At 38.8% G+C, this 15514-nt stretch overlaps 1 protein-coding gene across 1 annotated transcript in view; it reads right to left on the bottom strand.

Annotated features, from left to right (window-relative positions):
- Positions 1-15514, bottom strand: part of adamts17 (ADAM metallopeptidase with thrombospondin type 1 motif, 17) — a 108464-nt gene that overhangs the window by 81379 nt on the left and 11571 nt on the right. Inside the window, exons 4-5 of the mRNA XM_029462665.1 lie at positions 1818-1990; positions 306-389 (exon numbers count right to left, since the gene is read on the bottom strand). Coding sequence (XP_029318525.1) covers positions 306-389; positions 1818-1990 — 257 coding nt within the window. The remainder of the gene's footprint in view (positions 1-305; positions 390-1817; positions 1991-15514) is intronic.

The raw sequence follows: 15514 nt of genomic DNA, 5'->3' as shown, positions 1-15514 counted from the left end.
TAAAAACAATAAGACAGATGCTAAAAACATCTCTGTTCATTGCAAGAGCAAAACTTTTAGGAACTGAAAAGCTCCGACATGCCTGGGCCATGTACTGCATTCATGCAACGTAAATTTGCGTGAATATTTTTGCATTACGTCAGATAAAATGTTTCAAATTCAATTTGAGAAACAAATTTTGTAAGGTGGAAAATGTAGAATCTTTCATTTGGACAGGGAATGTTGTCCTGAGCACTTTGAATTAGAAGAAGCTAATCTCTTTTCCGGGTACACACAACACACAACACACAACACACAACACTTACTGGGCGGCTGTGAAGCAACACCAGCTTGGTGACACGAATGTTGATCCTGACTCCCAGACTCTGGTCGTGGAACATGTTGTACACCTGCAACACACAGAACAGCACAGCTACAGATTTCACCAGCAGGGAAGAACAAGTGTAAAGACAAATGAGCAGAGAGGTATCAAGTGACTGTTTATGGTCCACTTTTATGATGATATCCTTGAACATGTTGTCTGTAGCTTGTGTCTCATTGTAATGTGTGTGTACTTTAGTGTATAACATATAAATCTTTAATGCAGAGGGCTCGTTTGAGACAAATTCCTCCCTCTGGCTCTTGAGAGGCAGCGTGAGCCATGGAGAGAAGGTAGCAACATGTATACACTGACACATACAATATACACTGCATGCAGTGTCACAGAACTGTCCCATCCAGTTAAGCTCAAATGGGCATCTTCCAAACTGACTTTAAAAGAAGAATAAATAAAAACTGTGTTTTACTTAAAAAAGACAAAGTAGACAAAGTAAAATAAGATAGCCAATGTTACTGTTTAGTTAAGTCATCGAGGTAATTATGTGATGCTGCATTGGTGAAGAGATAGAAGATTTTATAATAATAATAATAATACATTAGATTTGTATAGCGCTTTTCTAGAAACTAAAAGATGCTTATATTTAACTGTATTTATTGTACATTTTGAAACACTGCAAAAATACACAGTCTGGTCTAACGCTGGAAGACCACTGGAACAAATGTTGAAATGTGCATTATTAATAATATTATGCTAATTTCCATTGAGGGTTTTTACTAGAAAATGTTAACATGCTTTAATGTTAGAACAAAAAGATACATACTGCCTATTGCTGCAGCACCTGTATTAAACAACAAAAAACATTCCTTACAAGTATTGATTTTGAGGAGGAAATATATAATCTGACCTGGACAGAATTAAAGGCACCCTTCCCAAATATTTGGTAGCACACAAGCCATCACTCCATTGCTCCAGATTAGACTTCAGCTCTTTGCATTTTTTACGTAGTGTTTTTTTCCTTAGCTTGCACCATATTTTTCAACCTTTCCTTATGTTCCAGGACAGTTCTGAGTAGCAAATTTCTAAATAACATTGTGCACTGTTGAAACAGTGATGCTTTGGAGATGGCCTTGTACTCTTTAGAAATGTGTCTGGAGGTCATAGCCCAATGTCTGCACACGCCTTTAACATTTAAATCTGTTTCACATTATTTTTAAGCAAGAAAAGGGTGAAAACCAACGGGGTTTTTGGGAGTAAAAATTATTGAATAAGTAGCATATTTTCAATAAAACCTCTAAATGTGCTAGTTTGTTGATAGAATGCTTTACAACAGTAGTTTTTAAAATGGGAGGCAGGCCCCTCAGGGGGGCTCCAAACTGTTTCATTGGTTATCAAATAACTATAAGATACAGTAGTTTTGGGGAATTTGACTGATATATTTCCACTTTCCCAGAGTCAGATACTAATACATTTTTATATGTATTTGGTGTAATATTCTTACCATGTTCATGACTGTCAGCAAGAACCTCTGTGCCGCCTCGGCACCGTGGTACTGCACCATGTCGGAGTCTGCCACCACCACCGTCTCCACAGTGTAGGCTTCATGCAGCCGAATAGCGTTTCTCTTCCAGCGACCCTCCTCACCCACTTTAGACATCTTTTCATTCTTCTTCCCTAACACAAACAGGAAGAGAGACAGACGGGATGAGCCCGGTAAAAAACACTACGCCAGAGGTAAAACTAACACAAGGACTCACATTGCTGTGACTGAGCAGCTTTTTTCACACACCACTGTGTAATTTTAATATCTGTAAAATCAAAGTCGATTCACTTTAACTCAGATTGTGATGGTGCAATGCACTGAACTTGCCAGAATTACAGAACATCCTTGTACTGCGCCAGTCAATCAGAAGGCTTTTTAAAATTTGAGCTTTCTAGTGAAATATTTGTCCCTATAAGACAATCCTTGAGAAGGCTTTGTGAGAATAAAACTATGTTTTTGAAAAGCATTGATGATTTGCAGTGATGGTCGTAGGAAATATAATTAGGTCAGAATAACATTGGCCGCATCATACTGACCTTATAGCACCACATTCAAACCAATATTTGTGCTACGTTAAAAAACATAGCCCCCTCCTTCATTTCAATGAGTTGACACACTAGGGGTTCAGATCCCGAGATATGAATATCAACATAACTGGTAAAATCCTCTGCAATAAGACGCTGATCAACTCATTGATCTAGTACTCAAACCAGCCTTCCTGAATTATAGAACCTTTAAATTAGCTGCACCAATAAGCAATATGCCCAAACCAAAGCAGTCCTTTGCTTTATTTACGTGTCATTTTGGTCTGAACGCCAACTAACTGTTAAATCAGCCTAGATTACAAAAGAGCCACTTCTGTACTTTTAGTTTGGTCATTAAAAAAATGGGAGAGTAAGCATGATGTGCGTCAGGAGTGCAGGCGTGTATGTATGCAAATGTGTGTGTGTCGGGACAAGGAGCGGATTGATCACTAACTGAGACAATATGGCGTCGGCTCTGCGCAGAGTCAATCTTACTAAACCTCTTGACCATGTCTGCATGCTTTTATGCTGCAACAGTAATGGCTGATTAGACATTTGTATTAACGAGGAGGTAAACAAATAATAGTAGTTGCTCTTGAACGTGCCCTTCACAGACCACATGGTCCAGAGAGGGGGTTTGGTTAACAGGTCTCAGTTGTTTAAAATCAATAAATGACTGCTTGCTCCAGATGCTCTGTGTGTGCATGCCGGTCAAACCAAATCGATGGCTGTGGTGATTATTCCTCCTCAATATTTAAGTCGCCGTTCCAGCCCGGCTTCATTATGGCAGCTTCAATAATAGTAATCATGGAATGTATTTTTTATGTTTATCACATGGCCAAAACAAGTCATTCAATATTTCAAAATATCCTAAAAGTGCCTCTGATTGAGTTTTCCACATTTAATGTGTACAATCTTAAAACACTTAATACACAGACTGGTTCACTTTTAGGTGCATGTGTACAGAGTGAGCAGTAAAGTACAGAGAAATGGCTTGAAGTCTAGCATTACATGCAGGAAAATGTGTTTTTTATGGGGTTTTACAGATATGAAGGATGGACAGCTGATACTGACAACCAATATTTCTGGACTGAAGGCAAGACAAAACATGTAAGCTGTTGACTCAGTGTTTCCTGTCAGGTAAGAATAGTATCTGACACAGCATGTAAACCACAGCACACCCAAAATTAAACAATTTAAATACAAATAAAATAATATAAACATCTAGTTATACATTGTGACAGTGTAACAACATATCAGGAGGTGCCTGTATGATAGTGACTGTATGATAGCAACTGTCTGCAGGCAGATCAGTCTAGATAAGTCATGAACGCTTCAGTCCCTGAACATGCTTACACTTCATGTACCTGTTCACATCTTTAGGTTAGGCTCATGTCTAGTTTAACATCAAACACACGAGCTTGCTGAGGGATCTTGTGCCTTTTTCTAAACTAGCACACTCCTGATTATTCCCAAATGCAACTACTCTGTATGGACAGGACTCTAAGACTCAATAAGTGGTCTAACCAGTTCTTAATCGTCTATCTGAATAAGAAGTGTTCTGATAAATCTACGGGGCTTGGCTCTGGGTTTTCTTAAAACTGGATACTACCACAGAATTCAAATGTTTTGCATTTTAACAAAGATTACAGATTGCATAAGGATCAAAATAGCCACGACAACAAGAATAAGAGGACTTAAATCAGGCAATTGTATATCTTCAGTGGTCATTAGAAACAGCTAGTAAACTGGCGCTAATATTCAACACTGCTACTAAAAAGTCTGTGTTGTGTGGGGAAGGGAATGGAACCTCAGTACGATCTGAGTAACAACCAAATTGAGTCAATTGTAATGCCAAGAAAACAGTCAAGTGCTGAAAATTCCCGTAAAGGCCCTGTCATACATCCGTATGGCAGAAAGGTACACGAAAAATAGCTCACAATTTGACAGAGTCCAAATACATCCAACTTTTAATTGGATCCGAAAAGTGACGTATACAGATACGCATGTCTAATCTATTGATAGCTGATCACTTACTAATACAGATTGTATCAGACAAAACCAACGTATGCATAACGTATACAAAAATATGGCGTATAAAAAATATCGGCAATACGCTGGTGTACGTTTGAGACTGTGCCAGACAATGTGTGTAACTTTCTGAAATGTACAACCCAAATTTCACTTCACGCAGTGATTAGTGATGTGTGAAATAAGGTTGAGGTTTAAACTTCTCTAAGACCTCATTTTTGATCTGCAAAACCTGGATTCAATGGCAGGTTTTTAAAAATAATTTCTTCCTACATTTTTTGTGCTGCGGTAAACTGCAATCAAATCAAATTTATTTATATAGCAGTGTTTCCCCTACCATTGTCTTAGCAGGGTGCTGAGCCCTGTCAACGGAGCCCAGCGCCCTGCCTGAAATTCAAGGTGTTTTTTGTTTTTTTCTCGAATAAAATAAATAAATATATTTTTTATTCACAACTCACTTTTCACATTGACAGGTGCTCTTTCATTAAATAAACTAAACGCTTATGCTATTGATCTAATTTATGTGCACGTTTCAGTTTGTACTGTCTACTTTGCACATTCACATTCTCTCCTTCGCTCCGTTTTACAAAGGGCGGGGATTCGCAGCTGACACAAACGCACACGTGCACACACACCTACACGTGCACACACACCTACACGTGCACACACACCTACACGTGCACACACGCCAAAAGGGGAGAGGGGAGAACTAAATAGAAACCGCGCTGCGCACGCAATCTCCCCGCGCCACACACGTGCACGCAATCTAAAAAACATCTTTAAAAACATTAGTAATTCCTGAAATATATCGAGACTGTTTTACTCCAATCAACCTTAACCAACCAACTTCAACAATCTCATCGTCTAAGCCATCAACCTGTGTTTTAGACCCGATTCCAACTAAACTGTTTAAAGAAGTTTTACCCTTAATTAACACCTCGTTATTAAATATGATCAACCTGTCTCTATTATCTAGCTACGTACCACAATCCTTTAAAGTAGCTGTAATAAAACCACTTCTTAAAAAGCCTAGTCTTGATCCAGAGGTTTTAGCCAACTTTTGGCCGATATCTAACCTTCCCTTTCTCGCTAAGATCCTTGAGAAAGCAGTTGCAAAACAGTTATGTGATTTTTTACATAATAAGTTTATTTGAGGTTTTTCAATCTGGATTTAGAGTTCATCATAGCACAGAGACGGCACTGGTGAAAGTTACCAATGACCTTCTATTGGCATCAGACAAAGGACTTGTCTCTGTTCTTGTCTTGTTAGACCTCAGTGCTGCTTTCGACACTGTTGATCATGACATTCTACTACAGAGGCTGGAACATTGTGTTGGCATAAAAGGAACCGCACTAAGCTGGTTAAAGTCCTTTTTATCTGAACGATCTCAATTTGTATGCGTTAACGATAAATCCTCCATGACAGCCAAAGTCAGTCTTGAAGTTCCGCAGGGTTCTATACTTGGACCGATTCTATTCACCTTATATATGCTTCCTTTGGGCAATATTATAAGGAACCACTTTCATTGCTATGCGGATGATACCCAATTATATCTATCAATTAAACCAGATGAAACCAATCAATTGGCTAAACTTCAAGCATGCCTTAAGGACATAAAAACATGGATGTCTAGCAACTTCTTGATGTTAAACACAGACAAAACTGAAGTTATTATACTTGGCCCTAAACGCCTCCGAAACGCATTTTCTAATGACATAGAAGTTCTGGATGGCATTAATTTGGCCTCCAGCACCACTGTAAGGAATCTTGGAGTCATCTTTGATCAAGATCTGTCGTTTAACTCCCACATAAAACAAATCTCAAGGACTGCCTTCTTTCATCTACATAACATTGCAAAAATAAGACACATCCTGTCTCAAAATGATGCAGAAAAACTAGTCCATGCATTTGTTACTTCAAGGCTGGATTACTGCAACTCATTGTTATCAGGTTGTCCCAAAAAGTCGCTTAAGACTCTTCAGTTGATCCAAAATGCAGCGGCACTTGTATTGACAAGAACAAGAAAAGGGGATCATATTACTCCTGTATTAGCTGCTCTGCACTGGCTCCCGGTAAAATACAGAATATAATTCAAAATCCTTCTCCTGACTTACAAAGCAATTAATGGTCAGGCTCCAGCATATCTCATAGTACCTTATAAACCAACTAGAGCATTGCGCTCCCAGACTGCAGGGTTACTTGTAGTTCCAAGAGTCTCTAAGAGTACAATGGGAGCCAGAGCCTTCAGCTATCAAGCTCCTCTCCAGTGGAACCAGCTTCTAGTTTGTGTTCGGGAGGCAGACACACTCTCCACATTTAAGAGTAGGCTAAAGACTTTCCTTTTTGATAAAGCTTATAGTTAGGGCTTGCTCAGGTTTGCCCTGGATCAGCCCCTAGTTATGCTGCTATAGGCTTAGACTGCCGGGGGACACCTCCCTGCTCTCTTCCTTCTCTTCCTCTCTCCTCCCCTCCCTCTCTTCTTCTCCCTCTCTATCTGTATGAATTTATGTAAATGTATGTTACTAACTCATCATCCGGGGTATCATCCCCGGAGTTTCTGTGTCTCATGTGGCAGGTTGCCACTGATAAAGTTTACGTCAGGATCAGGAATCGTGGCTGCGCCTGCTGCCCTGGTCCTGCTGGACACCGGGAAACCTTTTTGACATTTTCCTGGATTCATCCAAACTTTCTCTTTTTCAACACAACATAATTTCTGTCAAATGTTGTATTTGTACTATGTTGTTTATCCTCTACACACGACATCTATTGCTTGCTACGTCTGTCCGTCCTGGGAGATGGATCCCTCCTCAGTTGCTCTCCCTGAGGTTTCTTCCATTTTTCCCCCTTTAATTATGGAGTTTCTTTTAGGAAGTTTTTCCTTGTGCGATGCGAGGGTCTAAGGACAGAGGGTGTCGTAACCTGTACAGTCTGTAAAGCACACTGAGACAAATGTATAATTTGTGATATTGGGCTATACAAATAAATTTGATTTGATTTGAATCTTCCCGCTTTATCAAAAAGGAAAGTCTTTAGCCTGATCTTAAATGTGGAGAGGGTGTCTGCCTCCCAAACACAAACTGGGAGTTGGTTCCACTGGAGAGGAGATTGATAGCTGAAGGCTCTGGCTCCCATTGTGCTCTTAGAGACTCTAGGAACTACAAGTAACCCTGCATTCTGGGAGCGCAATGATCTAGTTGGTTTATAAGGTACTATGAAATCTTTAAAATATGCTGGAGCCTAAGCATTAATTGCTTTGTAAATCAGGAGAAGGATTTTGAATTATATTCTTTATTTTATTGATAGGCACGCCCCCTTAAGAAAGTACAAAGTAAAAGGCAGAGACAATGCATGGTTCACATCAGATCTCTCTGATTTACTTCACGAGCGCAATGGTCAAAAGCCAGGAGTACAGGTCTTGAGTCGGATTGGCTGCTCTTCGGTCAGCTGCAAAATGCATGCACTGTTAAAATCAGAAAAACCAAATCTGACTATTTCCAAACTGAAACCACAAATAACTTAAATAATCCCCTAAAATTCTGGAAAACTATTAAATCAATAGCTGGAAAAAAAAATGCGATAGAGCTTCCACCTTGTATTGTCAAAGACTCTCTTCAAATCTCTGACAAGGCAGAAATGCTTGGTTGTTTTAATGAACATTTTATTGCCTCTGGTTCCTTGTTTAATCTATCCCTAGAGACAAACGAAATTCCCCTTATTTGGAAATCTGCTTTTGTTCTCCCACTGTTGAAAGGGGGTGACCCTACTCTCCTAAACAATTACAGACCCATCTCCAAATTGTCTGTCTTAATTAAATTGCTGGAATCATTGGTAAGTCAACAACTAAAGGACTTTTTATCGACTAATAATATTTTATCGGACCTTCAATCTGGATTTAACGGCCGCCTTAAATGAATTTATACATTTTTTAGACAATAGAGAACATTGTGCAGCACTTTTTATTGACTTATCCAAGGCTTTTGATACAGTGGATCATGCCTTTTTGTCACAAAGAATCTACAGTATAGGTCTTTCAGATCAAGCTGTCTGTTAGTTTGAAAACTATTTATCAGGCAGATCACAGTGTGTGTGGGAAGAAGGTATAACTTATAGTTCTCTTAATGTATCCAAGGGTGTGCCACAGGGATCGGTTGTAGGACCATTGTTATGTTTTAAATGCAAATTTTCATTTTTACGCTGATGACACAGTAATTTACTGCTCTGTGTCCTCCCCAAATCAGGCTCTTTGTCAGCTCCAGACTGCTTTTAACATTGTAATTTGAAACTTGTTTTAAATGCTGGAAAGACGAAGCTCATGATGATATCGAAAACAAAAACCAAGCACTTGAACCTCCCTGCTATCACCACTTTACAGGGTTCCCAGATTGAATCTGTGTCTCAGTTCAAATATCTTGGCATTATAATTGACAATTCTCTTTCTTTTAAACCTCACATTTTAGAACTTTTGAAAATATTAAGTTTTTACTTTAGAAACAAGTCCTGTTTTTCTTTCGAGGCCAGAAAGAGATTAGTCTCTGCAACGTTTCTGTCTGTGTTAGACTATGGAGATGTCCTTTATATGAATGCATTGTCTCAGTGCCTCAGCTCTCTGGATACCGTCTACCATGGGGCACTGAGATTTATAACAAACCTCAAAACCATGACGCACCACTGCACCCTATATGCTCGTGTTGGATGGTCTTCCCTGACCACCCGTAGACTGATACACTGGCACATCCTTATTTATAAAGCTATTATTGGTGCTCTTCCTCCATACTTAAAGATCTACATTAGTCGGAAATGTAGTGGACCATATCGGCTTCGCTCCGAAGACTTGTTTCTTTTAACTGTCCCAAAAGTCCATACAGAACTTGGGAAAGGGGCTTTTAGTTATGCTGCTCCGGCTGCTTGGAACCAGCTGCAAGAACAGACTTAAAGCGACTCTTCAAGACACTGAAGCAGACCGCTGTGTCTGTAAATGTTTTAATTAATGTTGTGATTGTGACTGTTTTTTTTGTCTGCAACTATGCTGCTGCCTATCTTGGCCAGGACCCTCTTGAAAAAGATTTTTAATCTCAATGAGACATATCCTGCTAAAATAAAGGTTATAAATAAATAAATACATTTACCGGGATCCAGTGCAGAGCAGCTAATACAGGAGTAATATGATCCTGCTTCCTAGTTCTTGTCAATACACGTGCCACAGCATTTTGGATCAACTGAAGAGTTTTAAGCGACTTTTTGGGACAACCTGATAATAATGAGTTGCAGTAATTCAGCCTTGAAGTAACAAATGCATGGACTAGTTTTTCTGCATCATTTTGAGACAAGATATGTCTTATTTTTGCAATGTTACATATATGAAAGAGGGCAGTCCTTGAGATGTGTTTTATGTGGCAGTTAAAAGACAGATCCTGATCAAAGATAACGCCAAGATTCCTTACGGTGGTGCTGGAGGCCAAGTTAATGCCATCCAGAGTTTTTATGTCATTAGAAGAGGCGTTTGGGGCCAAGTATAATAACTTCAGTTTTGTCTGTGTTTATCATCAAAAAGTTGCTTGACATCCAAGTTTGTATGTCCTTAAGGCATGCAGTATGGTTACGGTTAGTGAAATATTGTGTTTATGGCAAAGAAAATATGGTGAAGGTATGGCAAAGTTTAGGCAACTAAAACACTTTGTAAGGTTAAGTAAAGATTGTTGACCTAGTTCAAACTCAAAAACAATCAGTAGCATCAACACTGATCATTACTAACAATCAGTAATGTTTGCGAGTGCCAGGATATTGCATGCTACAAGGAAACGCAAAGCATCAGTTTTAACTTAAAATTACACTAGATTCTGGTGGATACGTTGGTCTCAAGACATTGGTTAGGAAAACATCGATCCCACTTGCCCACAGACATCAGTTGTGGAGGCGATGTCAGACTGAGGATAAAAACAGAGTGTAAAGAGTTGACAAATATGTCAATTCAGTTCATCAAGCTAGAAAAGTGTGGCTTTTTTATGAAATCTCGTTGATGCTCTGCAAGTATGTTATCGACATTTTTGGGTGAGGATTTTAAAACATTTGTAACGATACCAAGCCCTAATACATAACTATGGGATAGCATGTCACTTGCCATTACTAAGCAAATCTTATTAATGAAGTCAATCTAAAACTATTGGTTCCATAATGAGCTCTTGAAATACCTGGCTCACACTGAATTCAGGTCTTTCAGTGCATCAATCTACTTCTTTATCCTCCTCTTCATCATCATTATTATTACTGTTGACATTAAATCAGCTTGTTAAGAGGTTTTAACATTCCACCATGTATTTAGCTAGCTGGGAGCTCCAGCATCAATCTGGGACTGCTTACTTGAGGCACTCAGCAGCCACCTCTGCAGAGGCCAAGTTCTTGGAATGAGCTCTGTATTGTTTGGCCCATCTGGAGTCTGTTTAGTTTGTTTCCTGGAGTGTACAAATGTGACTGATGACAATGCATCACAAGAGCGTGGGCTCCCTATAACACTGCAATATGGATTCACCCAAGACATTGACTCTGAACCAAGAATCAAGAGGGCCCCATTGCATTGGAAGCCAAACAGCCAGACCAATACTTTACTAATACTTTATATGTACTGTTTTTCCATTTGAGTTTCTATGCTTGAGTTGCACACTGTAAGAGGTTAACCTCTTAAGGGGTGGGGGAATTTACCTGAAAATACCTACAAACGACATACCCAAAGTAAATTAAAAGCTGCTCTTCAACCATTTGCACCAGCTGCATGGTTTTGGTCTCATTCAAAAGATAACTCTCTAATTGTTCTTGCAAAACATTGAAGAATCACTCCAAGTGATTCTGGCACTGAGTAATAGTGGTCTGAATATACTACATTTGAAGGAAATACACTTCGCCTGAAGTTTGTTGTTGAAAAAGATGCCTGAAGATAGCTGGTAGGTAAGAGCTGGAAAACACAATAGGAACATAGAATCAAGTAATCAAGTTCAGGTTAAGAGTAACACCAGGCATTCACAAGCTGTGCATGTGGATATATTATAATATTTATTGATAAAAAGGCCATAAATAACTATTGGCCTTTACTATAAATAACTATTATATGCCTAATATTCCCTGTCAATAGTAATCACACAAAGTAAGTGAAGTAAAAACAAATAAATGTGTAATATTTTTGTGTTTATTTTGTAATTAATAAATATAATTATGAAAGAATTATAACATTTGTAAAAATAAAACCATGGTTGTCACATGTCTAAAGCTTCAGCAGTTTATTGGCTACATGATACACAAGTCAACGGGAGACTGGGCTGCTGCTGGCTCCGTCTGTAAACAAAAGAAGAGGACTGGCACTTCCTTATCAAGTTGACATTCATTGGCTATTGAAGGTTGTCGATAAGGCATGGAAATTTCTATTGGCTCAAATGAAGTGTCAATCGAAAGGTCAGAGTTAGCCATCTGGCTAGCAAGCATCAAAATAGCGCTAATAGCTTGATACATGCCGTTTTTACCGAGTATCATCGCAAAAATAAACACATCGATCAGCTCATTTCAAAGATTGCAACAGCTGTTCATGGGCTTTTATCAATGTGACGATGTTCAAGATGGATATATCTTTACTGGAAACGATCTATAGGACCTCTGCAATGACACAGGAAGTGTTTTTTTTGGATTATTACTGATTACAGGATTATGATGAGACTTCATAGGTGAGTTGGCTCAAAGTTATGGGTTTGATTGTGAGTGTGCTTACTTGTGTGAGATGCCTACTGTACTTGCTGTTGTGATTTTGATCTCAATACTGTTTTGCTCACTATATAGACGAGATTCTAAGCTTTCGAGCGATATGTGCCATTGCATAACAACTCCATCACGGCGGACTGTAAACAACACAGGGCAAGATACAACCTCTCTGAAAATGCAAAACTATCACATGTCCACCCGTTAGGAATACAAAGACAGCCAAATGACGTTGAACTCCTGGTAAACAACAAAACGTGGAGTGTGGCTCAGTTAATGCACATGCTTGGAATGCCAGACCTACGCGGACGCTTAATTCTAGTATGAATGGAACCGCTTGCACGTCAACGTCACCGTGGCAGTCCGCCAAAATGCAACGCGTAAAGTATTTATGAGCCTTTAAAAGTAAATCAGTAAAATCTTAAATTCAATTCTAAAAACATACTGGGAGCCAGTGTAAGGATGCTAGAACAGGAGTGATGTGATCATGTCTCTTGGTACTTGTAAAAGCCTGGCAGCTGAGTTCTGTACAGTCTAGAGTCGGTCAATACATTTTTGTTTCAGGCAAGTAAAAAGGCAGGTGCAGTAATCCAGGCGTGATGAGAAGGCTTGTAAAATAGTCTCTGCGTCTTTTAAAGTTAAGATAGATTGTATTTTAAACCAGACACTAAGATTCTTTGCAACAGGCATGATGTGATTCAAAAGGAAGTCAGCAGATGGCAGAATCAGTTTTATCATGTAATGGGAGCCAATAACAAGGATCTCCATTTTGTTTGAGTTCAGTTAAAAAAGATTTGCAGACATTAAGTTTCGACAGAGATTTTGACCGAAAGACACAACGGCGAGAACAATCGACATGTAGCCCAACAATATCCCTCTTCCACAGAATAAGGAATATAAATACCAGTAACCTTTTGTTTTCCATAGACTGAATCTTAAGAACATATTAGGCTTTGGTACATGGTTATGTCTTTCATATCCATTTTACCCAAAAGTGTCCATTCTGTCCACTAATTTTTTTTAACTAATTTCTTTAAAGTACTGGTTGTCCTGCTCCATACAGTTGATGATGGTTACTGTTGTGTTTGTTGTAGTCGTCCTTGTTGTGAGGTGCTGACACACATATCGATATGACAGAAATGTATGCCGGCGCAATATGAAAATTTGTCAGTCCAAATACGTCCAACTTTTCATCGGATCGGAAAAGTGAACATATACAGATACAAATGTCTAGTGCATAACTTCCTAATACAAAATGTATCAGACGAATGCCCAACGAATGCATAAGATATACAAAAATATGGCGTATACAAAATATCGGCAACACGCTGGTTTACGTTGATATAAGGTAAGGTATAAGTAGTATTCGTTAAGAGCTCACTGTGTTATGCTGGGGTGCGTTGTTGAACGCTGATGTTTTGAGCATGTTCAAAATTACTGGACGTACCCTACATGTGCTTCATAAGATATGCAGACGTTACGTGACGTTAGACATACGTGAATACGGAATACGTAGTTGAATATTTACCTACCTAAATACAGTAGGTGTATACTTATCTACGTAAATATAGTATGTAAATACCTACGTGAATACCTACGTTAGAGATGAACGTTAGATAAAGGCAACGTCTGCTGACGGTGAATCCTAAAGCCAATTTATTGATAACGAGTGGATAACCTATTCCTACCTTATGTTAACATTATGCCTGATGACGGAGTAATTTATTAAACGTGTTTCTACAGTATAGCTAGCGTTCAGCATTTTAGCCGTTCTTCAGCATCAGCATGACGTAAACCAGATGGCACTTTTCCAGCTCCGTTGGCCAGACGCTCTGATACGTTTTAAATAAGTAAGTGATATGCTATCAATGTTTGATATATGTATAATAATTTGTTATGTATACGTTATGTATGCGTCAGCTACAACACCGCTGGGGAAAAGTTGGACGTATTTGGACTCTGACAATGTTTTAGCTCATTTTCATATACGCCGGCATATGTTTCTGCCATATGGAACTGTGTGACAGGGCCGTATGTCTTCTGTGTTCGGTCTGCGTCCTTCAAATGATCACAACTTACCCCTAATATATATCAACCTATTGCCGACATTTTGTATGCGCCGGCATACGTTTCTGTCATACGATTATGTGTGACAGGGCCTTTAGTAATTGAGATCTTTGAATAGTACAACGGCTGGAGTCAGACCATCAGGCAGGTTGGAAACAAACCAGTTTCTCCTTATGAGCTAGACCAGTTTATTAGGAGGTCAAACTGAAAATGTCAGAAATAATCCCCCACTGAACAGGACAAGTACGGTAAGTACAGTAGGACAAAGTGGAAGAAGCAGGTGGGTCTGTAAACAGTGATGGATGTGAACATCAGACAGTGAGGTCATACTTTTACCATTCACCTTTGTTCTTTTTATCAATGTCAGCATTTTCCCAGATCTCAGCGATGACCTTGTGTTATTACTACAAAGACGAATCTTACCAATTACTATAATTTCTTTGATTATTTTGAGTTCCACATTTTCTTTGTTCTCTGATTACTGACACACACTTGCCAGTTATTTGTTCGTCTAATAATTTATGCAATTCTCCAAATATTGAAACTCAACTGCATAATAATTTTACACTGTCATGATCGTGATTTTCTATATCCTGTTTTATTTTTGAAGCGTTCACTCCCCCTTGTGTCATGTCTAGTGGTACTTCCGGTCTCTGTGTTTTCCCTTCTTTTGTGATTGTTGATTAGTTTCCTCCTGTGTATTTGCCTTTATCTCCCAGCTGTGTCTCGTTCCCTCGTTTAGTGGTTGTGTGTATATATCCCTGTCTGTCCCAGTGTTCCTTGTCCGGTTGTCATTCAAGAAACATGGTGTGTTCCCCCTCTGGTCTGTATTTTCGGTTTTATTTGTTACTTTGCAATTTTGTAAGCTCTCCTGGAATAAAGCCATCTTTTTTTAAAAGATCATCTTGCATTCTGCCTTTGGGTCCTCACCTTTTCCCCACCGTGACATACACCTTTCAAAACAAAACCTACATTGAGCTTAAGGTTGTAATGGTTTAATGTATAATAATAATAATAATACATTAGATTCGTATAGGGCTTTTCTAGAAACTCAAAGACTCTTATTAAATAATGTCCGATGATTATTAACAAATACTGTAAGTGCTCCTGTCTGTACCTTTAACTAGTTCAAGTTCTTTTAGTTGTATCTGTAGGTAGATTTGGTTTGCAGTAAAAAGACAAGGTATCCATTTGACACGCATTCACGTATTCAAACACCACAGACCATAAACAAACATGATACAAATACTGCAGGCTCCAGTAAACACTAACAACCACGAATGAATGAATGAATA

The sequence above is a fragment of the Cottoperca gobio genome, chromosome 3 (assembly GCF_900634415.1).
Source record: "Cottoperca gobio chromosome 3, fCotGob3.1, whole genome shotgun sequence".
NCBI classification, from domain to species: Eukaryota; Metazoa; Chordata; class Actinopteri; order Perciformes; family Bovichtidae; genus Cottoperca; species Cottoperca gobio.
This window is presented reverse-complemented; position numbering and strand designations above follow the sequence as displayed.